Source organism: Ahaetulla prasina, chromosome 2, assembly GCF_028640845.1.
Source record: "Ahaetulla prasina isolate Xishuangbanna chromosome 2, ASM2864084v1, whole genome shotgun sequence".
In the NCBI taxonomy this organism is placed as follows: Eukaryota; Metazoa; Chordata; class Lepidosauria; order Squamata; family Colubridae; genus Ahaetulla; species Ahaetulla prasina.
The window spans coordinates 282954343-282981013 of NC_080540.1; the positions used below are offsets into that span (position 1 = coordinate 282954343).

Sequence of the window (26671 nt, forward strand, 5' to 3'; positions counted from 1 at the left end):
CTCGAAATATGTTTTCTGAAATTCTTCCTGAGACCATAAGTTTTCATTGCGTATGTTTCTTTTTTTACTGACTCTGCTTTCAGAATCATTCCTATTTTCCTTATCCATCGGCCCAAGAATAACATCCCTTATGCAACAGTGGAAGAGGAACTCATTGGAGAATTCGTGAAATACTCTGTTAAGGATGGGAAGGAAATAAATTTCATGCGAAGAGACTCGGAAGCTGGCCAGAAATGTTGCACGTTTCAGCACTGGGTGTATGAAAAAACCAGTGGCAGCTTGCTTGTAACAGATATGCAAGGTGAGAATCTTGCTGTTATATAGTGGTTAAGTGGTAAATGTAGTATTATGGTTGGTATAGCCACAAACAGGCTCACAGACAAATAAAATGTGTCTTGCTGTACCCAGATTCTCAACTGATGATTGCAGATCTGGGAGTTGAAGTCCACATGTCTTAAAATTGCCAAGTTGGAGAAAGACTGCCGTAATGGAACCTGGACAGTTAGCATTCAGTTCCTCCCAGGGCCCTAAGTCAATTGGGTGTATAAAATAATCAACATGATAGCCACAATTATATGATTGACAGCTCACCTGTGTCATATACACACAGTGGTCAAGGCTATCAAATTGACCCTCCATGAATGCCTCTGGTTCCTGCTATTTTCCATAGTCCTTCAGTGGTTCGCATGATTATGAACTTCCTCAATACATCTTTTAAAAATGCCATTTCTCTTAATCTACATTTTTTGGATTCAGGTTTTAATATAAATATGCCCCATGATTGTCAGGCTTGTTGAGGACTCCATTCAGAAGTCTAAGACAGAGTCAGGTTTTTTGTGAATGTCTGAAGTCATCAAAAAAATAATGACATATGTATTTTACATTTTGAAGCTGAACATATATATATATATATATATATATCAATCACAATATAAATTATATATATATATATATATATATATATATATATATATATATATATATATATATATATATATATATCACAATTTAAAAGCAAAATATTTAATAGCAATAAAATAATAGTAACAACAACAAAACAACCACCACAATAATAATAACAACAATTTTAAAAAGATACTTGGTTGATATCTAGGATGGTGGCAGCAACCCGTATCAACAATCAGTGCCAGTCAATGATATTTGGGATACATCTTTAAATGTTCAGTTGATTGAGTTTCATGAATAAAAGAGATAACAACAACAACAACAGCTCTTGTGACCAACATAGGTCCTATTAACTGATGGTTGATACAGGTTGCTGCCAGCATCTTGCAGCAAGTATCAACCTGTATCAACCATCAGTACCGGTCAATAATATTTGGGATACATCTTTAAATGTTCAGTTGATTGAGTGTTATGTTTAATAAATAAAAGTATAACAACAACAACAACAATAACAACAGCTCTTGTGAGCAACATAGGTGCTATCATCAATGTAATAACATGGAAGAACACTCCTTTGCATTGAATTTCATTCCCAGTGACCCCAGTGACACCTTCTTTTACCTTTTCTTGAGAATTGTATGGAGAGAGTTTATCAGTAATAAATTCTCAGCTTACAAACATGGGAATCCCATCCGAGTCGTATACAGAATTGGCCTGCTTAACTTCTCGGCTCAGACAAGGTCAACTAAGTTCTCTCACCTGATGAGACATTTGACTTCTTCATGTGCCCTTAAGCTGCTTGTCTCCTATGTATAAATCACCTGGAAATCCTTTTCTGAATGTCAGGTTGTTTGTTGGGACACATTAATCATAGTCCCGATTGGTGAATTCCTTGATCTCCTGGTTAGGAAATATATAGAAGTCTCAACCTTGGCAACTTTAAGACTTGTGGACTTCAACTCCCAGAGTTCCTCAGCCAGCAAAGCTCGCTGAGGAACTCTGGAAGTTGAAGTCCACAAGTAAGTCTTAAAGTTGCCAAGGTTGGAGACCCCTGATACAGACAATAGCAAAGGCTACCATTTTTCCCTCCCCATAAAGGGAAAGTGGAAGAATTATTTTCTTTTTTTTTAGTAAAGTTTTTTAATTTTTTTAACACACACAACAACATACAATGCATTTTTTTCTGAACAGAACATTGGCCAGGTTTCATACAACCTTTAGTTCTCTTCCAACACATCTTATATGCTTACATTAATATATTTTCTCTCATTTTTATTTTCCTTCTTCTATTTATGTTATATATCTAATCTTACCCTTCACCCTGAATTCTAATCATTTATCAACTTTTCTCTTCCCCCCTCTTCTTACTCCCTTTAAATTAAACCATTTATTTCCCAGTTAATATTTATAAACTTTTATATAGACAACTTATCAGACATTAGAATCAGTCGTATATTTGCAATTCAATAACAATTCATATAGTATTCACCATAGTCTAAAAAGAAAAGAAAAAGAAAAAACTCAATTTATCTTTATAATATCATTTCTAATACTTTTAGAAAATTCCGTAGTTACATTTAAAAACTTTTTATAGGTTCAAATTTCAATATTAACATTTAAGCCATTTAATATATTGCCAACTATTTTTTGTGCTTTCAAATTCCGTTTTCAATATTTGAACCATTTAATATATTTTCAACTATTTTTAAATTTTTCTCTTTTTTCTCTTTCTCCCCACTCCCTTTTTTCTCTTAAAATCCTTCATTCTCTTTGCTTGTGCTATATTTCCATCTACTCTCCTCCCCCTCCTCCCGGTTTTTATCTTCTCACTCTTAATCCCAGTGTGGTCCTTTAATTTTATACTTTTTTTCCTCCCCTCTTTTTTTTCTCTTTGTCTCTTTTTTCCCTCATTTTTTTCCCCCTCTGCCCTCCTAGTTTGCATTGTTTTTCCAGCTGCTCTCCTTATTCCACTTTTAGTTATTCTGGAAGAATTATTTTCAATTTACCTATTTCATTAGAGAACACTTTAGAAATAGTTTTCAGCTGTTTTACTGATGAACTTGTGAAAAAAAGAGCCATAGAGGACAAGGATATGGAATTCTTTTGAAGCAGCAGTCCCCAGCCTTTCTAATTTGGCTGCCTGAGGGGGTGTGTGTGTGTGTATGTGTGTGTGTGTGTGAGAGAGAGAGGGGGGGGCAGGTGAATGTGCACGTTTACAACTCATGCTCGCCCTCCGCTCATGCAAGTGAAGCTTCATGCACGCTTGCGCTTGTCTGTCACTCATGCAGCCCAGTTCCAAACAGGCCAAGGCCCGGTTGTGAGCTGTGGCCCGGGGGTTGGGGACCCCTGCTCTAAAGCACAGTAGCCAACTGAAGTGGAGGTCTTGGTTACAATGTACGGTAGCACAGGGCCAAACTGGATAGCACCCACTGAGCCAACAAATCAGAAAAATATTAGTTTTGATATAGCAGGAAAAGACAGGTAGGGCCTTGTTGTGACTCGGCCCTCGAGCCTGTTCTCATGGAAGAGAGTGACTTGGAAAGTGAGGGAGAGGAGCCAGCAAGGCCTCCTTCGCCAGGACCCTCCTCGCTGGCACTGCCCCAAGTTCCAGCTGCAGGTCAGGAGGAGGAGCTGACAAGGCCTCCCTCTCCTGCACCCTCCTCCTCCCTGGCAACGCCTCATGTCCCAGCTGCTGACGATCAATCCTGGGTTGATCCAAGGCAGCAACGTGAAGATAAGCATGCGCAACAGAGGAAAAAGTATGGCAGGCTCAGAGATTGCTGAGTCACTGAGCCACACCCCACAGGGTATAAAAGTGGGTGGAGCTGCCATGTGGCCCTTGTGACGGACAAAAACACTACCAAGGGTGCACTGCAGCTCAGTTGTAGGAGGGTTAACAGACTTTGTCAGTGAGTTTTGGCAACGGACCTTGGATATGAGATAATGGACCCAGCACTTGGCAGGCCTTTGCACGGTCACTGCCAAGTATTTCCTCAATTGAAGAAAATCAGGTCTGTAGCAAATAAAAAGACTGGGAGACACATGTCTTTGTGTTTGCTCTGTGAAGTGGGGATGGGGACAGAACAGGCCTCCCTTCTTGACGCAGTGATACTCCTGTCTACGTACCAGTGGAAGATGTCATCCCACATTCTCTTTGCCCTTCAGAAATGGTTGGTGGTCTGTAGTGGGACAAGATCAGCCCATAGTAACATAAGCTGTGAAAACACCCCAACCTTACCAGGTTGTAAGAGATGGAGTTTTCTCAAAACATAGGTTTGTCAAAATATGGAAATAGATCAGAGGTGGGTTTCAGCAGGTACTGACCAGTTCTGGAGAACCGGTAATGGAAATTTTGAGTAGTTCAGAGAACTGGTAGTAAAAATTCTGACTGGCCCCGCCCCATCTATTCTCTGCCTCCCAAGTCCCAGCTGATCAGGAGGAAATGAGGATTTTGCAGTATCCTTCCCCTGGATTGGGGAGGGAATGGAGATTTTACAGTATCCTTCCCATGCCAAGTCCACCAAGCCACACTAAGCCATGCCACGCCCACCAAGCCACATCCACTAAGCTACACCCACAGAACTGGTAGTAAAAAAATTTGAAACCCACCACTGAAATAGATGCTACTGTAGTTGAATTCAGCCAAAAAGCATTCTTTATATTCATGAAGCTCATTTGTACTGTTCTGATCTATTAGTGCAACAAGGCTCCTTGGCTGATTTCCCTTGGATGCCATCCTGTGGCCTGATTGAAATGGCCAACAGAATCTGAAAATGCGATGACTACCATCAAGTTACCTTTTTATTTGACTATCCAGGGTTTGAGATCTGCAAATAGGAAACCACCTACATAGAAATGGACACCCTACCTAAAGATAGTTGTGTATTTCCTTTACTTGGACCCACTCAAGTTTGTAACAACATTCAGAATGTGTTGCCTACTTTTTTGGCAAAGGAAAGGAATCAATTAGCTGCCTGCTGTGTCAGATATTCACTCTCGCACTGATATTACATTAAACCAATATAACAAATGCAGCAATTCCTAAATTATGCCCCTGCTACAATAGATTGAAAACAGGATCAAATATTGTAATATAATGTGTGCCTATGTTAGATATGCAGTGTGTATTTCAGCTCACTTGTTAATAACAACAACAACAACAACAACAACAACAGAGTTGGAAGGGATCTTGGAGGTCTTCTAGTCCAACCCCCTGCCCAGGCAGGAAACCCTACACCATTTCAGACAAATGGTTATCCAACATTTTAAAAAAAATTTCCAGTGTTGGAGCATTTACAACTTCTGCAGGCAAGTTGTTCCATTGATTAATTGTTCTAACTGTCAGGAAAATTCTCCTTAGTTCTAAGTTGCTTCTCTCCTTGATTAGTTTCCACCCATTGCTTCTTGTTCTACTCTCAGGTGCTTTGGAGAATAGTTTGACTCCTTCTTCTTTGTGGCAGCCCCTGAGATATTGGAACACTGCTATCATGTCTCCCCTAGTCCTTCTTTTCATTAAACTAGGCATACCGAGTTCCTGCAACCGTTCTTCATATGTTTTAGCCTCCAGTCCCCTAATCATCTTTGTTGCTCTTCTCTGCACTCTTTCTAGAGTCTCAACATCTTTTTTACATCGTGGCGCCCAAAACTGAATGCAATATTCCAAGTGTGGCCTTACCAAGGCATTATAAAGTGGTATTAACAGTTCACGTGATCTTGATTCTATCCCTCTGTTTATACAGAACTGTGTTGGCTTTTTTGGCAGCTGCTGCACACTGCTGACTCATATCTAAATGGTTGTCCACTAGGACTCTGTTATTCCTCTGTTAACTCCTTGAAATAATCATGGGATACGGTCATGGAGATACTAGTTTTGCTCATATTTTAACAGGAAATGGAACCAATCTAAGACTGAATTACACACTCCCACTGGCCATTTCTAATTAAGATGGATTGGAGATAAAGTGCAACTAATTTTTAGTCCTCTAGTGGCTCAGGGGCTAGGATGTTGAGCTTGTCGATCGAAAGGTCGGCAGCTCAGCAGTTCGAATCCCTAGTGCTGCCGTGTAATGGGGTGAGCTCCCGTTACTTGTCCCAGCTTCTGCCAACCTAGCAGTTTCGAAAGCACGCAAAAATGCAAGTAGAAAAAATAGGGACCACCTTTGGTGGGAAGGTAACAGCGTTCTGTGCGCCTTTGGCATTGAGTCATGCTGGCCACATGACCACAGAGATGTCTTCGGACAGCGCTGGCTCTTCAGCTTTGAAACGGAGATGAGCACTGCCCCTTAGAGTCAGCAACGACTAGCACGTATGTGCAAGGGAAACCTTTACCTTTACCTAGTGATTAGTGTATAAAACAATCAATGTTCTGTAATCCAAGAAGAGATGGAAGGCTGCTGGTTACAGAATGTTGGTGTCTATAAATTTAAATGTCAATTCCATGTGGCTCAGTGGCTTAAAAGACACCAATGAAAGTCTATACTCTGGTAGTTTGAATCCTAGCACCATGTGACAGAGTGAGTACCTTTCATTTGCTCCAGCTCCTGCCCACCTAGCAGTTCAAAAACATGTAAATGCAAGTAGATAAAGAGTACATACAACTTTGATGGGAAGGTAATGTTATTCCATGTTTCAATGTACGTTTTGCACTGCGGCATGAAGTCATGCTGGCCATATGACTGTTGAAACATCTTCGGATGGTGCTGCCTTAGTGGCTTAAAGAAACAGAGATGACCACCATCCCTTAAAGTTAGCTACAACTAGCAGAGTAAAACCCATAGGGACTCCATTGCCTTCACCTTTTCTGTTATGTGTCGCCAATATATTGAGGTGGGAGAGATACTATTCCCTGTGCTTTGGATGTTCCTGGTTTAGATGTGGGAATTAGTCTTCTGTTTACTCTAGCATCATTTATCATGAGCGGGGAAGTCTATCAAGAAGTTTAAATGTTTTCAGTGCAGAGAAGATGTGTAGCTCAGGGTTGAATGTTGAGTTCTTGGTCTTCTCTGAGTTGGGTTGTTTTGTCGTGGAATCTGGTGCTGAGTTGCAGGATGAAGGAGGATGAAGAGACAAATCAATGCTGAGTCATTGTTATCCAGGAAAAGATCCAGAAAATATCCTTCCTAATTCTTCACAGCATCTACTGGATAATTATTCAGTCTGGCAAGATTCCTGTCTATAGCCAAACAGCAATAAAGAAAGTACTTTGAGTAATTCATCATGTTGTTTTTGGTTTCCTTGTGCCAGACAGTTGTTTTCTTGCAGATATTTCTCGCAAAGAAATCTAGAATACATCCTCTCTAGCAACCAATACCTAAAGAATCAAATAAAGAGTTGGAGAAGAATCAATGCTGTGATCATAAAATCATCAAGAAAAAAAACAACATACATCTGAAATGAAACCACCAGGGCTACCTAAACAACCAGTAAATTCCTCATTTACTGATGATGTTACCTAGCCTGGTAATGAAATATCTTCAGGAATACAACCAAGCTCAAAGAACACCAAGAACCTAACAAGTTTAAATGTGCCAATTGTTTGTTTGTTAGAAATGGGATCCTGCACTTCCAAACAGTTTTTCTTAGGGCAGCTTGTAAATAGCGTGCAATCAACCATGCTGCACTGTTATACATGCTTACATGGAAATAAGTTCAGTTTGGGATAGATTCCTAGAGTGGCAGTGAATGTTAACACATTAAATTCAAGATGGTCCTTTGCTAATTCCCTCCTTAGCTATTGTGAAACAACCATTTCTTCCTTCTCCATCTTGCCTCTCTTATCTGTAGTGTTTATTTATTTATTTATTTTGTCACAACAATATATGTAGGTATCATACAAAAAGATTATATAGCATATAAACACATATATGAGTAAATATTAGGAGGTATAAGCATATATATATATAGGAAGAAGAAAAGAAAAACAATAGGACAGGAACGGTAGGCACGTTTGTGCGCTTATTCCCGGCCCTTATGGTCCTCTTAGGAATGGGGTGAGGTCAATAGTAGAAAGTTTTTGGTTAAAGCTTTTAGGATTATGAGAAGAGACCAAAGAGTCAGGTAAAGTATTCCAAGCACTGATGATTCTGTTACAGAAGTCATATTTTCTGCAAGTGTTCTCACACTTTCTGTCATTTCTTCTGGTATTTTAGTTTGGAGACTTTATGACATAGTCGTGGCACTGTGACATGGCTGTGCTTTCGAGATTAACCACTATCATTATTTTCTTGTCTTAAGCTGCTTTGAGCACATATTGGGAAACCAATATATGCATGAAAATGAAGATAATGGCGATGGAGATAGCTATCATACATTTTGGGCAAAAGTAATAAGTTAGTCTAAGCTCCTGCTTAGAACCCAGAAGCAGCAATGGCTGGGTGCCAAAGCTGTAGGAGAAGTGCCAACACTGCATGAAAGCCAGACTCAGTACGGCTCCAAACAGTAGGATCTTAAATAAGAGATATTGAATAAATGAAATATGACAGTAGTCTTCAAACAGACATGGATTTGCTCCCAAAGTTATAAATAAGATTGCAAGGAAACTATTCAGTGCATCCAGCCATCACAAATCATAAAACACCTCTATAAAATCTAGGACAGGATGTATAGAACAAGGTAGATGTACATCAGTCTGCAAAACTATAGCTTATATGGCTCCTGTTTCCGCCCCCCCCACCCCACAAGTAACGCATCTTCCGTGCTCCCCATCCCCCAGCAAAGTGCTAAACTGAGAGCAAAATAAATTGCTTGTCCTGGAGGAATTAAATATTTGTGACAACTGATATATCTATCATATATAAAAAGCGATAGATAGCATCTGTGATCGGTAGCAAGATCACTAAAAATGACATTGATGTATTAAATGTTTCTGTACCTGATCTGTTTTGTGGTAATGCTGACTTGCTGTTTGGTTTTCCAGGTGTAGGAATGAAACTAACAGACGTTGGCATAGCAACACCGGCCAAAGGGTGAGTGGAGAAAAAGCATATAATTTGTCCCAGGTCTGCTTTGTGAGTTGGGTATCAGTCTTGTGATGGTGTGCAGACTGCAAAATGAAAGGTTACCGCACAAAGCATCCGTTTCATATCCCAGCTCTTAAAAGCAGGCAAAATCTCAGCCAGCTTTTCCTATCAACTACCAGTTGATAAAATGTTAATGGGATGGATGCTGAAAGTTAAATCTTCTAGAGGAGGGTGATGATACACACATCACAAAGAGAGTGCATATTTATCATATAGATCAGTGATGGCTAACCTTTTTGTCATTGTGTACCGAAAGCGTGGCCCGTTTTTAGTCCCAGGAGGCTGCAGGGAGGCCTGCTAGGTCCAAAATAGACATGCGCACGTGTCTCCCGCATGCACCTTCCACCCCCCTCATGCGTGGCAGAGGCCCAAAAATCAGCTAGCCAATGGGAGGAGCGTGTGTGACAGCTCACGTGCCCCCAGAGTGGGCTCCACATACCACCTGTGGTATGCGTGCCATAGGTTCACCATCACGGATGTAGATCCATGTCTCTTCTAATTGAAATGATAAGTAACTTAATTGGCAGGTTTCCTTGGAAGACAATGAAAAAGAGAACCAAAAGAATTAGTTTTATTATTTGACTCAAGTTATAATCCAGGAGTGAATGCTTAGAAGCATGCAAAAATCAAGATCATACGTATTATTTGAGGGCCAGCACAGACCCAAACCCTTGTTTATAAATTGTAATGGGACGAATGTAGAAAACAGTCTGAACACTTTTGGAATTCATTGAAAATAAGTGAATATCTTTCTGATAATCAGATTATGGGTTCCTTCCATATTTAGCACTTCATCAATATTTAGCACTAAATTGTGGCTAACCTTAAATTGTGGCAATGTTTTCATGGTGCATTGAAGATCTGAACATGTACCATAATAATAATAATAATAATAATAATAATAATAATAATAATAATAATAATAATAATAATAATAATAATAATAATAATAATAATAATAATAATAATTTAATTTTTATACCGCCCTTCTCCCGAAGGACTCAGGGCGGTGAACAGGCAAATAAAATAATACAATACATTTCAATAAAAACACTATTTAAAAAACTTATTCCAAAAGCCTAAATTTAAAATACAATACAAAATATAAAATAAACCCCATTAAAATCCATGTTTAAAAACCCTATTAAGTCAGTCCTGCTCGGAAGAATAGATATGTTTTAAGCTCACGGCGAAAGGTCCGGAGGTCAGGAAGTTGTCGAAGTCCTGGGGGAAGCTCATTCCAGAGGGTAGGTGCCCCCACCGAGAAGGCTCTCCCCCTGGGGGTCGCCAGCCTACACTGTTTGGCTGACGGCACCCTGAGGAGGCCCTCTCTATGGGAGCGTACCGGCCAGTGGGAGGCATGTGGTAACAGAAGGCGGTCCCGAAGATATCCCGGTCCTATGCCATGGAGCGCTTTAAAGGTGGTAACCAACACCTTGAAGTGCACTCGGAAAACCACAGGCAGCCAGTGCAGCCTGCGCAGGATCGGTGTTATATGGGAGCCACGAGTGGCTCACTCTATCACCCACGCGGCTGCATTCTGAACTAACTGAAGTCTCCAGGTGCACCTCAAGGGGAGCCCCATGTAGAGAGCATTACAGTAGTCCAGGCGAGAAGTGACGAGGGCATGAGTGACCGTGCATAAGGCATCCCAGTCTAGAAAGGGGCGCAACTGGCGGACCAGGCGGACCTGGTAAAAAGCTCTCCTGGAGACGGTCGCCAAGTGATCTTCAAAAGACAACCGTCCATCCAGGAGAACCCCCAGATTGCGCACCCTCTCCATTGGGGCCAATGATTCGCCTCTAACAGTCATCCATGATGGGGATGTGGAAAAATGCATTCAACGTTCAATTTAATCTTAGTTTCTGAACTCTTATACTTATTATACGTTATTTTTGGGATGAAATTACAGAGTGAACAATGTTCCACATCTATACAGCTGTTCAGATTCATTTTAATTAGTTGAATGAATGAAATTGTAATGAAGAACATTTTTTTTAAAAAAAATTGGAGTATTAAAGCAGGCTCCTTGATCAATTTTGATAAAGAGACAGAAATGTTCACTGGGAAAAAAAATAGTTGATTCTTTTTTCTCTGAAGGTAAAGATTGTTTTTGTGCACTGCTAAAACAGTTTCATCAACTATTTTATCAACTGGAGACACAAAACTTACACCAAGATCTCTGCCATTACTGTATACTTTTAGATACAGCCTTACAAACTATGATAAGGAAACAGGGAAGATTTAAAGGACAAAACTAATTTTGGGACTTAAGAGATAGGGATATTTTTTTTAAACTATCTGTAATGGCAATGATATTGCCTTTCAAAGAACCAGAAGGAAGATTCAAAGGATGTTGTAGAGAAGTCACAAGAAAATGATCATTGCTGGAACCTTTTGAAGTTACATAGATCGCTCCAGGTGTGGAATTGAAAAATTTCAGCAACCAGTTCACTGCCCGATTGCTGGGTGGCATGGCCTTGGGGGCGTGGTCTACTTGGCTTCCTGCACCACCGGGCCGGGGGGTGGCGTTTTCACCCTCCCCAGGGTCCGGAGGCTTTCTTTGAGTCTCCAGGAGAGCAGAAATGGCCTCTCCCGGGCACCAGAGGCTGGAAACAGGCTGGCAGCGTGGAAGATTGCCTTGGAGTTTTTAATTGGAGTGGGGCTTTCTAGAACACTGACACAGGCCTGTTTTCAGACTTCCGATAGGCCCATTTTTCTCCCTCCCAGAGCCTCCACGCATGCCCTGTACTTACCTAGCATCCAAAACGGGCCACATGGGAGATTCCTGGGAGGGGTGGGGTGGGTGGGATGAACCAGTCCTTGGAACAACCGGTTCAGCAAACCAGATTAAAATTAATATCCGGTTCGCTGAACCAGTCTGAACTAGCTGAATCCCACCCCTGGACCCCTCCCTCAAGAGCTACTGCTGACCCAATTCAAAGTTACAATAGCTACACACACACCCATGATCTCATGATCACATGTTGGCAGCTGGCTCACCTTTACAGACCTGTGGTCACATGACTATAACGTGTGATTTGGAGGGGCGAGTTGGTTTCTACAATTTAGTTCCAGTTTCTGGCAAAAAAAAATGCCAATTGAGGAAACTTGATTCATTTAACAACAATCACATTTACTTAATGACCACCGTGTTCATGTAACAATCATAGTGTTTGCTTAAGAATTGCTGCAAAAATTGTCAAAAAATCAGGTCCGGTCAAGTGATGGAGCAGCTTTGTGGATGCATCGTTGGAGATTTTCAAGAAAAAATTGGACAACCATTTGTCCAAGATGATACAAGGATTCCTGCCTTGGGCAAGCGGTTGGACTAGAAGACCTCCAAGACAAGGGTGAAATGCTCCCGGTATGGATCGGATCGCCCGATCCGGTAGCGATGGCAGCAGGTGGTTCGGAGAACCGGTAGCAAAAATCCCTGCCCCCCACTTCCCCCCTGCATGCTCAGCTGAGCCATGCGATCATCAGAGGTTTTTTTTACTTTTAAAAGCATTTTTTCTTTGGTCGAAAAAATGCTTTTAAAAGTTTTAAAAAAAGCCTCTGATGATCGTGCGGCTCAGCTGGGATTGTCAGAACCTTTTCAAAGCATTTTTTCTACAACCTCTTCAGCCAAAGACGCTGTAAAAAATGCTTTGAAAGGATTCTGGCAATCAGGCAACTCAGCTGGGATTGTCAGAACCCTTTCAAAGCATTTTTTTTCTACAACCCCTTCAGCCGAAGAGGCTGTAAAAAAAATGCTTTTAAAAGGATCCTCTGGCGATCCCAGCTGAGTTGCCTGATCATCACAGGCTTTTAAAAATATTTTTTTTACAGCCGAAGAGGTTGTAAAAAAAATGCTTTTAAAAGTAAAAAAAAAAAAAGTTGGCCCCACCCACCCAGTCACATTACACACATACCCCACCAAACGACGCCCACAGAACCGGTAGTAACAAACTTTACATTTCACCTCTGCTCCAAGGTCCCTTACAATCTTACAATTCTATGACTTCTCCATTCATAATTCATCATCTTAACCATAGCAGCACTGATAAGTCACCAGGGTCCTTGATGGAGTTCCGAAAGCCACAATGAGAGAATGAAACATATGGCAACAGCCCTGAAACCCATAGAATGTGATATTTCACCATGGCTATCTGGAACTGCCTCGGCTCATTTCCATGCTGGTGACTTAAAGTGTCTTTAAAGTACTATATATAGTATCTTACCATAACTCATTATTCACAGACATATCGAAAGCATTATGAATAATGCATGAATATTTATTTTCCTTTCTCTGACGTTATACATTTCCAGTAAGCATATCACAGAGAATTACTCTAATTAATATTCTGTATGTCATTTCCAGCAGTAGCCAGAGGCTATTAATCTCTTCCTAAGCAAACAGGAGTATTTTGGGAATGCAGAAAGTGATTGTAGAAGCAAACTTTTGGTGGCTCATTTTTTTTCCTTTCAAATCTTTCTCTCTCTCTCTCTTCCTCCCTCCCTCCCTCCCTCCCTCCCTCATTCTCTCAATCTTTTTACCTAATAGTTTTTTTACCTAATAGTTTTAAGTATACAGCAGTTTAATTAGATTTTTAATTTTGTTATGGTATTTTAAATGTTTTTTTGTATTATTGTCGTTTTACTTGCTGTACACTGCCCTGAGTCTTCAGAGAAGGGCGGTATAAAAATGTGAATCAATCAATCAATCAATCAATCAATCAATCAATCAATCTCTCTCACAAGCACATCTATCTATCTACCTACCTACCTACCTACCTACCTACCTACCTACCTACCTACCTACCTACCTATTCATTTAGTGACCATTCATAGTTACAGTGACATTGAAAAAAGTGATTTATAGCAATTTTTCACACTTATTCCTGTAGCGGCATTCCCATGGTCATATGATCAAAATTCAGACAGTTTGGCGATTGACTCATAATTATGTTGTTGCAGACTTGAGTTCCAGAGTTGAAGTAGAATAGAGACCTCCAAAGGGACATATATTTGAAACTAGAATCTTTGGGTGGTAAAATATAAAGATACTCTATTAGACCAGACTTCATTCTTGAGCATGGAAATAAGAGAAGCATGTTGGGGTAGTGATGATGGAGACTGATGGCCCATGGTGGGCCCATGGTGGGCCCCTGGTGGGCAATCTTCTTTGATGCCTTGGTTAAGTGCAGGGAAGGGGGCAGCTATACTTTCATGTCTTGAGAGCACTCTCTTCTATGCCTTGGCATAGTGATCCGCCAGCAGCCTGCAGACCTGGCAATGGAGTTGGACAACGATGGGGCTGAGGAAGAACATGGGCCAATCCTGGAGGCTGGGGAAGGTCCGGATGAGGGCTCTGCGTCAGAGGCAGAGATGGGGCCAGGGCCATCTGGGAGTGATGTGCAGACTCTGGAGCCTCTAGAGGTTGACAGTAGTGAGGCAGAGGAACAGGAGGTTCCTAATGCACACACGAGAAGAGCTGCCAGAAAGCAAAAGCAGCTAAAGCAAAGAGGACGACTCGGGAATAGGGCCAAGAGATGATTGGCCCCTCCCATAAGGCTTAAAAGACCAGCAATGGCATTTGGGCTCTTTGCTGGAAAACAATGTTGATAGCCTTGCTCCTTGTCCTGCTGCATTTATTTCTTGTCGGTGTCTTCTGCCTTTGAACTTTTGCCAAGAAAAGCCTTTGGCAGTTTATTTATTTATTTATTTATTTTATTAGATTTTTATACTGCCCTTCTTCCGAAGGACTCAGGGCGGTGTACAGCCAAAAAGTAAAAAACCCACAATATACACATTAAAACAAAACTAAAACCAAGCATATTACAGGAATGGCCGAAATTTAAAACAATTTAAAACCCTAAAATTCATAAATAGCCCCAATTAAAAATTTAATAAAACTTTTAAGCCAGTCCCGCTTGAATAAATAGGTGCGTTTTCAGCTCACGGCGAAAAGTCCGAAGATCAGGCACTTGCCGTAAACCAGGGGGAAGTTCGTTCCAAAGCGTAGGAGCTCCAACAGAGAAGGCCCTACCCCTGGGGGCCGCCAGCCGACATTGTTTGGCGGACGGCACCCTGAGAAGGCCCTCTCTGTGTGAGCGTACGTTTGCCTAATTAGACCAAGGTTGGTGGTAAGACTGAACAATTGTGTTATGAAGAATTTGCTTTGATTTAGTTCAGACTACGCTGAGAATGAGTTAATGCTCAGCTGTTCTAATAAAGTCTGTTTGTTTTTGAACTGATTGTGTCTACTACTACCTATTTGGACCTGTGTCACAACACATAGTTTATTTAATTCATGATCCTATATGATGCATTCACATACACAAAGAGAGGTTTTGCATCTTGAGGGCACAACACTTTTGAGCTTATTAATAGTCCCAAAGGTGCTTTTTCGAGAGGCAACTGGACTTTCTTGTTTTTCTTTGAAGACATTTTGCTTCTCAGCCAAGAAGCTTCTTTGGCTCCGACAGAACAAGAAAAATCCAGTTGCCTCTTGGAAAAGCACCTTTGGGACAACTATGACCTGGATGAATGAGAATCTCTTATAGACATTGAGCTTATTAATACATTTAAGCATGGTGTGGAAGTGGAGTTTAGATGTGTCGTTGTATGTTGTGCTAATCAAGCAATGGTTGTTAATTACATAAAAGGATTTGGACTTTAATTTTAGAACTATCCAGAGCAGTGGCCCCCAACCTCTTGGGCAGCAGGAATCACTTCCGTGGAGAAAGGTGGGCGTTTGTTGTGCTGCCTGCATCCCATAGGTGTGGCTTCCCTTGCTTGCGGGGCCCAGTTTCTGGCATCTACAGCCCAGTTCTGCTCCAAGGACCTGGGGTTGGGGACTCCTGATTTAAAGGATTGTTAGGAAACCTTTATCCATTGCTGACCTACAAATCAAGCAGTCAGAGACAGCCTTGCTAATGGTAAGGTATATTCGGTTTTGTAGTTAACAAATTTAGAAGGCTTTCTCGGAGAATCAAAGCATCTGAGTTGATGAACTGGAAGCCTTGTAGGTATCTTCTCCATGCAATCAATGCCTACTGTTATGAAGAAAGATGGGCTTGGAAAACTTCCTCTTAACAGTTCATTGAGTGCCAGCTGGCAATTCTTTGTTGGTGATTGTTGAATGCAATTATTTTTATGCCATTGACGTACATATATACATATTTTCCTTTCCTCCTGGGTTGACACACAAAGATCCGCTTTCGTTCATTTAAATATAGATTTAGTCTATTTCACCTGTTATCTGTGGTTTCTCTTTTAAATTGCTTTGAGGATTGGTACAGTTTATTGGAATCTTTCTAATATAAATGGAAATGCCTGATTCAAAAGTTATCTTTTGAACTCAAACGGATTTAATAGAAGAATGTTTGCCAACTTCCTGAGGACTTTGGCTCCCAGAAATCCCTAGCATGGTCATTGCTGAAGATCCTGGAAGTTAAAGGTTTAGTTCAATTGGAAATATTCAATATTGATGAACAGTGAATTAGAGCAGGGGTCTCCAACCTTGGCAACTTTAAGATTTTTGGACTTCAACTCCCAGAATTCCTGAGCCAGCCATGCTACAGAATTCTGGGAACTGAAGTCCACAAGTCTTAAAGTTGCCAAGGTTGGAGACCCCTGAATTCCAATTGAACTAAACCTTTAACTTTTTCTCTTTATAGCAGGAAAAATTAACAGCTTGCCAAACAGAAGTTTCTTTCCATTCAGCAGAGGGCATACTTTCTCCCTTTTTAACAAAAAGCAGTTAAAACACTGAGCACCAAGTGTTCCCAAGTGTTGGGAAATCAACTTTTGTTAACCAAATAACAATGCAGTTCACTCTGCTAAGTCTAAACAGATGGATTCCTGCAAGGGCCAACTGAAAACAGGCCAGATGCAAAAGTATATAGGAGACAGGTCAAAATAGCTCATGTAGATCACCGTATCTAACTCACTGCTTAGTGCTGAAATCTAAATGGAAGCTCTTGATTGATGAATGTCCAACACATCAAGTGAAGTGAAGGCTGCCATCTCTCTGCAGAACTGGTTCCAATATTGAATTATTTACTGTTTGGGAGGCTTTTCTTCATGCTCATTGAGAGTTTGCTTTCCTGTAATCTAAGATGATTATTCTTTATCTTGTATTCTGGAACAAGTCCTCTAATGTGTGACTACTACCATAATTTGTTATACTTCTTCATAATAGTATATCCTTGCAAGTCTTGCTTCAGCCATCTCCATGGATGACCAACAACTTCACACTGCCTTTTGTTCTTTTCTCATGTCGCTCTTTTCCAAAATTTCATCATCTTTTTCCATCTTCCCCTTCATGTCAACCTCCTTCATTCTCTCCAAACCAACTCAAGCCACTTGGTGGTCAGTCAGTCATTTTGATGTTCAGTTCACATTCTTTAATCTTATTATTCTTAACCCTTTATCTTCCTACTTTACTACACATGCTTCAAAAATGTCCCCTTCCCATGGTACTCTTGACATATCCAACTGACACTTCCCTTTAAAAGATGAAACATGCTCTTCAGGCAAATGCTCGCTCCTTACAACTATTGTTAGTATGTGTTACTAGCCTTAGTGGTACCTATGCCACATGCAGTAATCTCCGGTACTAACACAGAACATAGAACCTAAAATATCAGAGTTGGAAGGGACCTTAGAGGTCTTCTAGTCCAACCCCCTGCTCAAGCAGGAGACCCAATACTATTTCAGATAGGTGGCTGTCCAGTCTCTTCTTAAAAGCCTCCAGTGATAGAGCTTCTGAAGGCAAAGCCGTTCCACTGGTTGATCGTTATCACTGTTGATCGTTATCACTGTAGGGCCTCTGTGGCTCAGACTGGTAAGACAGTCTGTTATTAACACAGCTGCTTGCAATTACTGCAGGTTCTAGTCCCACCAGGCCCAAGGTTGACTCAGCCTTCCATCCTTTATAAGGTAGGTAAAATGAGGACCCAGATTGTTGGGGGCAATAAGTTGACTTTGTATATAAATATACAAATAGAATGAAGACTATTGCTAACATAGTGTAAGCCACCCTGAGTCTTCGGAGAAGGGCGGGATATAAATGCAAATAAAAAAAAACTGTCAAGAAATTTCTCCTTAGTTCTAGATTGGATCTCTTTTTGATTAGCTTCCATTCATTGTTTCTTGTCTTGACTTCTGGTGCTTTGGAGTCTCCAACCTTGGTCCCTTTAAGACTTGTGGACTTCAACTCCCAGAGTTCCTCAGCCAGCTTTGCTTTGCTGGCTGAGGCTTTGCTGGCTGAGGGACACTGGGACAGAGCTTTGCTGGCTGAGGGACACTGGGAGTTGAAGTCCACAAGTCTTAAAGGGACCAAGGTTGGAGACCCCTGCTTTGGAGAATAGGTTGACACTCCCTCCTCTTCTTTGTGGCAGCCCTTCAAATATTGAAACACTGCTATTCATGTCAGCCCTTGTGACATGAACAATATCAGCCAATTTTAGCACATTGCAGTGCTAAATTTGTACATTAATGTAAGCAAATATCAGTGCTATCATGCTGTGATCATGCTGATCACTGAAAACTAGGATCTCTGATTTAGGAACTATCTTGCAAGCCAACACACTGTTGTCTGCATCCCACCAACTAGGAAGCATATGGCCATGACCAGGATGTACTGTGCTCTAAAAGCACGCTTCTTTTTTAGCAGTCTTATACCACAGCCAACTCCCGTTAAGATAATGCTCAGCTAAATTTCAAGGACATTTCACAGACACCTTTATCTACCCAGTTAGGGTAGAATTTTATTTTTCTTACGTGAAAAAAATCTGGCACGCGTTTTTGGTTAGATTTCATTCTGTGGCTTTCAGCTCAGTTCTCTGAGCTATTAGAATTCTTTCGAATTTTGTTTTCTTTGATTAAACACTCCCTGCATGGCCTAGTTTTATAATGGCAGGAAGACTGCGTAGTTTACCTTAGGTCTGTGGCATCTGCAAGGTGTACAGATGTTTCTCCATTGCACCTGCCCTCGTTGGAGAGCTGCCTTCGTAGGAGATTTCTCAAAATGACAGGCATCTTCTTAATAGGAGATTTGTCTTGGCAGAACTGGGCGGTGGGGGGGGGAGGTTTCTTGCAGCTGTTAACATCAGACCACATTTATAGCTTTTGTTTTCCCTGGATTTCTGTACGGCCTCGTCTGTTTTTTGTCGCAGAGCGGTGGGTCTCTGACAGAAGAGAGATGGAGAGAAAAAGAGGAAATATTAAAGGGAAAAGTAAATGCAATTACGACATTTCAAGAAGTGGTTTCCTACTATGGTCGCCTTTCCAAAACAATTGTTATTCTCCCCCACCCCCAACATTCCTGGAGTGTGTGTGAAAAAGGGGGGAAAAAAGAGGAAACATAAAAAGATTTCCCGCTTCCAGCATGATTTAGCTTCACAAATCATGGCTGGGTTTGTTTCTTTTTTTGCAACAGTCACGACGATGATTGAATGAAGACTTCTTTTGGAAAAGGGAAATGGTTGAATGAAAAATTAAACTGGATAAAAATGAGACAACGCCGTTAGTTATATAAATAAGCTGGTTGGTGTAGCTTGGAAGAACAAAGCTGAACTGTGGATTTTTATACCAATATACAGTATTTTTCGGAGTATAAGACACACTGGAGTATAAGATGCACCTTAGTTTTGGGGAGGAAAATAAGAAAAAAGCTGATAGGCAGATGGATCGGCCTCCCAGAATACCCCCAATCAGCTAGAGGTGAATTTTAGCAATAGGTTCCTTGGTTGTGAGCTCTGTGCCTTGCTTTTTTTGTTTTGTTTTTTTGCTTTTTTTTTCTGCCTCTGAAACTTCTGAAATTCCATTTCAGAAAAAAAAAAAAATCTGCCTCTGAAAGCCTCCAAAACAGCTTCAGAAAAAAAGCCTCTGAAGCTCTGTTTGGGGGCTTCTTTTCTGAAGCTTCATTTCTGATGCTTTTTTCAGCCTCTGAAACTTCCATTTGAGGAGCTGGGCGGGGCTACATTTGGAGTATAAGATGCACCCAGATTTTCACCCTCTTCTTTGGGGAAAAAAGGTGTGTCTTATACTCCAAAAATATAGTAGGTACAACCAAATTGAGCCCAAAATTTCTGTTGCTAAGCGAGACAGGGCCACGGTGTGGCTCAGGCTGTAAGAAGCCTGTTATTAAAACACAGCTGCCTGCAATTACTGCAGGTTCTAGTCCCACCAGGTCCAAGGTTGACTCAGCCTTCCATCCTTTATAAGGTAAGTAAAATGAGGACCCAGATTGTTGGGGGGGCAATAAGTTGACTTTGTAAATATACAAATAGAATAAATATACAAATAGAATGAGACTATTGCCTTACACACTGTAAGCCGCCCTGAGTCTTCGGAGAAGGGCGGGATATAAATGTAAAAAATAAATAAATAAATAAATAAAAAATTAAGTGAATTTTGCTCCATTTTATAACTTTTTTTTGGCCACAGTTGTTAAGTGAATCACTTCAGTTGTTAAATTAGGAACACAGTTGTTAAGTGAATCTGGCTTCCCCATTGACTTTACTTGTCAGAAGGTCGCAAAAGGCTGATCACACAACTCCGGGATATTGCAACTATCATAAATATCAATCAGTTGCCGAGCATCTGAATTTTGATCGCATGATCATGGGGATGCTGCAATAGTCATAAGTATGAAAAAACGGTCATAGGCCATTTTTCCCCAGTCCATTGTAACTTCGAATGGTCACTAAATGAATTGTTGTAAGTCGGGGACTACTTGTACAGGAAAACAATAATCCCAAAAGGTTGATGTTGCATTTTTAAAGACTGGCATATTTTCAGTATTCACATTTTTATGAATTACAGATCAACTTTGAACAATAAGCTTATATGCAGCCATACATAGAAAGAAAAACTTAAGGATAAGAAGGAAATGAAAAGCAGACCTTATAACACACAACCACACTCATAGAGAACCACACACCATACACACACCAACACCCAAAAAAGCCCACCTTATTACGAATGTTTGGTTTTTCTGTAACCAAATTTTAGTCACATCATCATTTAACTGTAGACAATGATAAAATAGGAAACCACTGCCTTTGGTTAGTCGCTCTGTATTTTGTCAAATGAATTGCTGATTTTTTTTTTCTTTTGCTCTAGCGCAAACCTGGGCATCTTATGACTCCTAGGCCACATTTAGCCCTTTGGCTGTCCCTGTCTTGTCCATGTGAATTGCTTTTATTTTGAAGATGGATGCTATTTCCCCTCCCAATTTACATATGTGCATTCATGCAGGCCTTTGCAACTTCACAGCCCTATTGGTTTGGCCCTCCAGAACAGTTCCAGCTTCTCATGTTGTAGAAAGATATTGGGGAACTGATACCAGACATAGGGGAGGTAGCACAAATATGTTCATAATGATAACAGGATGTCTTTGCTGCAAGGAAACAGAATATGGTTATCTGAACTCAGCATATTTATGGGTGGTGTGTAGCTATACATCAGGCTGAGAAAGCAGTTCCCTTAAAATAGCTGACAAGGCATTTCCTTTTGCTTGACCAAAGATTATTTCCCAGGGGTCGAGGCCTGTACCCTTGATTCTCACGCTGCCTCACTCATAGGTGGGAAGAGTAATTGCCACCTTGGGAAGAGTAATTGCCCATCCGTGTTCTAGCCCCAATAAGAGGACACCACTCATTGAACTTGCAATGACACAACCCAATTTTCTTGAGGATAAAGTTGATGGCATTCTTTTTCACTAGAGTGGTGATACCAGCAATGGCTCATATGGATGAATACAGAGAACACACGTTTTTTATTATTGTTGTTGCTGTTGTTGTTGTTGTTGTAAATTTTCATTCATAAACATTTTGGAAAAATAGTGCATTGGCAGAGAATCATTTACAAATAGAACACAACCAACAAGAGTTGGTAGTAAATCTTTAGCACACAAACTAATAGTAATAATATAATAGCAGTAATAACAATATAACCAAAAAGTTTAAACTAGGTTTCTTCTTGCATTAGTTTATTTACATATTTATCAATTACTATGTTTATAGTTATATACCTCTTTACTTTCGATACTTATAATATTAACATTCATAATCTTCCTTTCTCTAGCTTCTACCTCTTTTCTCTACCCATTCATAAAATTGATTCCATGTCCGATAGTATTCTGAATCTTCTTTAACTTTAATTTTTAAAGTTAGTCTATCCATTTCAGCACAGTCCCAAATTTTTCTAATTACAACATCATCTGGTGGGATGTTCATATTTTTCCAGTATTTAGCATATGTAATCCTTGTTACGTTCAGTAACACTGAATATGTGGTCGCTTTATCATAATCCTCTGATAGTATACCTGAAAGGCATGTTTCTGGTTTAAACTCAATATTTTGTTCAGTTATTGTTTCCAGCCAGTTATGTATGTTCTCCCAATATTTTCTTGCTTTACTGCATGTCCACCACATGTGCTAATAGGTGCCTGAGGTCTGTTTGCATTTCCAGCATTTGGCGGATAGATTACTGAACATTTTTGCCAGTCTTGCAGATGGTTTATAAAATCTTATAAAGATTTTCTTTGTATGCCGAGGCCATAGTCAATTTGTAATTTCTGTCCCAAAGTTTTTGCCATTTCTCTAATTCTATATTATAACCAAAGTTTTTTGCCCATGCAATCATCGTTTCTTTAACTATTTCTTCCTCCATTTTGTAGTTCAGTAAATAATTATATATTTTTTAAATCAGTTTTTCATCCGTCCCCATTAAACACACATTTTTGTCATTTCAATCTAGGAAGATTAAGCATTTTAGTGGAAATTATTTTTTTTTTAAAAATACATGAAGCTAGAGGATTTAAATCCATTTTTTTCTTGTCTCTCCTTTTGCAGGTACAAAGGTTTCAAAGGCAATTGCTCCATCTCTTTTATCGATCAGTTTAAGGTTCTTCACCTGTGCAACAAATATTGTGAGATGTTAGGACTGAAACCCCTTCAAAGCAGTGGTCTGAAACAGAAGAAGTCTGCAGTCTCCAGAATCAAGGCACAATCCAATCCAACTATTGCAAAGAAAAGATTGGTCAATACGCAGACTTCCAAAAAAACATAAGATCGTCGGTTTTTTCCCCAAGGAAATATTGATGACTTTTATCTTTGCCACAGGACATCTTTGGAAATGTATACTGATTTTGCTTTATTATTTTTCTGCAATGTGCCAACGATGGCCCTTCTTCCAAGCAACCTTGGCAGCATGTGGGTGGATGGCATAAAAAGACCAGAGAATATTTACACTGCATCTCTTGGTGGCAGCACTAAACTTGGGAAAAATTGAATTTAATGGATTCCTTCCGTCTAAGTCAGCTGCTACAAAACCAGAGACATACATGTAGGGTGTTTCAAAACACTTGTGATAAATATATTCCACGTTTTTCTTCTGTTTGCTGTATCTTCGGGTACTGCTTTTTCTAGGTCTTTCTAAATGCTTGCCTCACCGAGTAACATAAAAGATTGGCAGAAACTGTACGTAGAAGAGGAATATAACTCTGGAGTTCATATGTATTTTGTTTTATGTTGCACAACGTGGAATTGAGACCTGTGTCAAATATGTAATAATTGTATTTATAAAACACAGAGTGGTAACCTTCAGGTGATCTGAGAGCTGCATGGAACTCATGACCACGATCATGTTATTTTATAGAGTCCTAGAGTTGGCAGTGACCTCAGATGGCAGCTAGTGTAACCCTCTGCTGAGTTCAGGATCTGTCATTTGTAACCTCATATCCCTAACTTCCCCGGATACAAGTCCTGGCGACTGCAGATGCTGCCACTAGCTTTAATGTAGCATAGTACGACTTAGTAGGTCTTCCTGTCTCATTGCTGGCAAGTATGTAAATGAAGAAAAGAGAAAAAGAACAACAGCTGTAGGAACAGCTGCCCTGAAGAAGGTATATCTGCAGTAACTATACTGTAAATCCCATCAGATCTGTCTATGGAGATTCTCAATCATCCAGGTCATAGTTGTCCCCAAGGGTGTTTCTTTTTTCCAAAAGGCATCTGGACTTTCTTGATGTTTTCTTTTGAAATCTTGGAACTTCAGTTCTCTGAACCTGAAGAAGCTTCTTGGATGAGAAGTGAAATGTTTTCAAACAAAACACTTCAATTGCCTTTTGGAAAAAAAAAACACCTTTGGGATCCAATTATATCCAACAGAAGTTTGTGCCATAAACAAGAAATGTCCATGATGCTGACAACCAATATATGAAACCAACATCCTCCTTGCCTTGCTAGGCATGCTGTAAAACATGGAGTTTCCATCAATATATTTCAGGACGAGAAGAAGAATCCCAGTTCAAAGTAGTGTAGAAATCTAGCATTATTTTGACTCTTCACAGATCTCAAAAGAGACTAAATTGATTTCAGAAGAGACTAAATCATTTTACTACATCTGTTAAATATATATTCGATCTTAACCATCTCTGTTTTTGTTCTTTCTTAATGATTTGCACAGTAAAACTTGTTACTGTTGTGCTTATGTTCCCAATTAAATTCTTTCCTCCAATTAATTAAGATTTCACTTTAGGCAAGACTGTACCAATATTTTCTGTTTCCTCTGCATACATTAATGGCCTCTGATAATGAATTCATTATTAAATTCGGTCAGTCATTTTGATATTTAAAGCGGTTGGACCTGGTAAAAGAAATATTAACCACGATTCAGCCATCGTATTGATTAGTTTCAGAAAAGTCTTAAGTGTTGACATAGTAAAATATTTCATTTGTGAATGTAGGGTAATAAACCTATCTCGACTTATTATCAACTGTAGTTGTAGCCATTCTGCAGGTTTAAAATGATAATTATTTCAACATTAAACAAGTATGTGTGCAGGACAAAACAGATGAGTTCAACTAATTGTTGAATATAATGGTGTTCTAAAAGCAACATTGATTTATTTGATCTGTGCTATTGTAAAGCACACTAAAAGGTATCTGAAGCACCTTTGAATTTTCTATCGGATGGCTGATTGGTTTTTGCAGACTCTCATGTACTTTTCAATTAACGAGAGGTGAATAACGGACACTTGCATGCGTTGATGAACACAAAATAATTGATATGAGGGGGTGAGAAAAATACCTCTTCTCCCTAATTGTACAGTGGCTCCATGTTTCTCAGTCTCAACGACTTTAAAATATGTGATTTCCTGGGGGTTGAGGAATTCTGGGAGCTGAACCTCCCCATATCTTAACATTGCTGAAAGGCACCTCAATGTCTCAGAGCATCTGTAGATGGAAATCAAAAAAGTTGATTACAGCCACCTCCCCTTTTTAATAGGGATGTGGTGGCTCAGTGGCTAAGATGCCATTGATTGACCTTTTGTTTGGGGTGAGCTCCTGTTACTTGTCCCAGCTTCTGCCAACCTAGCAGTTCGAAAGCTCGTAAAAAATGCAAGTAGAAAAATAGGGACCATCTTTCCATGCGCCTTTGGCGTTTAGTCATGCCGGCCACTTGACCATGGAGACGTCTTCAGACAGCGCTGGCTCTTCAGCTTTGAAACAGAAATGAGCACCACCCCCTAGAGTCGGGAACGACTAGCACATATGTGCAAGGGGAACCTTTTCCTTTACTCCTTTTTTATATGCATCACAGATAAAAAAGGGGTAAGACTTCACTGGAGAGATTTAGCTGCCATCTTGATTATTCTGGTTCCCTCCCCAGCAGTGGCCTAACAAAATTCCCTTCTGTTTCTAAACCTGAACAAATACTGTTTGACCAGCAATCGGATTGGAATAATTTTAGAAATGTGCACTGCATTTACTAAGCTATATGTTTAATTACCTAGTTATTTTTCTATTGTTAAGAAAAAAATATTTAAATGTTGATAATGTCATTGTACAATTATAAAAAGTATATGTATGTAAGATTAGATTTTATTAATGTACTTTTTTTGTTTTTGTGGGTCTTTTCTTTTTGCATATCTAAGTAAGTCACAATATATAAAGAGTCTGAGGATAATAATTATGAGTAATTTAAAAGATGCAAGAAAATAACTAGCTAGTTGGGACATGATTATATATACTCGTCTATATTTTTGGGAATGGTGTGATGCAATGGGCAGTCTTAAAAATGTACAAATTACATATATTAAAAACTAGGTGCTCAAAAGGCATCATATGAGTTTACTTCAGTTGCAAAATCTTATATTACGAAGCATGATTTCTTCTTATATTCATACAAAATTGTGAAAATAAGAAGAAATCATTCGTCAAAGCAATTGAAACACAGGTCCTAGTAATGATTGAGTGAAAATGTGCCTGCAGTAAAATGATTCAATTAAAATAGGTACTGTCTCTCAAATGTATTTTATGGAGGAATTCAAAATACTGGTGAAGAAAATGTCTCTGGATCTACAATAATTCCTGACTGCAACTGATGCAATTTGCAGAGTGCCCAAACGGACAGATTTCTGATCCAAATCACTCTAAGCAATTCAAACCCTTTTCAGAAATTTGAATGGTGATACTTGTTCACTATATAATTTCCAATAATAATTAACCTTGAACCAGGTATTTAAAACTTTGCTCCATTTGATGAATGACTTGAGATATATGAACCAGACACATCCTCCATAATTGCTATCCACACTAAGAAAGAGTTCTCCATAGTATCTAAAATATCCCTTAAATTATAGTGATTTTCTCAAAGCGAGCTTGACTCTTATACCTACATGTCTGTATCCATGTACTCTTCTTGTTAACATATAAAAGTTATTAAATATTCCCCTTCTTGATGTT

The 26671-nt window shown here is 39.7% G+C and overlaps 1 protein-coding gene across 1 annotated transcript; it reads left to right on the forward strand.

Annotated features, from left to right (window-relative positions):
• Positions 1–26671, forward strand: LOC131193035 (alpha-protein kinase 2-like). The gene is made up of 3 exons (XM_058172779.1): positions 1–301; positions 8822–8870; positions 22775–26671. Exons 1-3 carry the CDS (start codon positions 205–207, stop codon positions 22989–22991), a joined length of 363 nt encoding a protein of 120 aa, XP_058028762.1. The 5' UTR covers positions 1–204; the 3' UTR covers positions 22992–26671.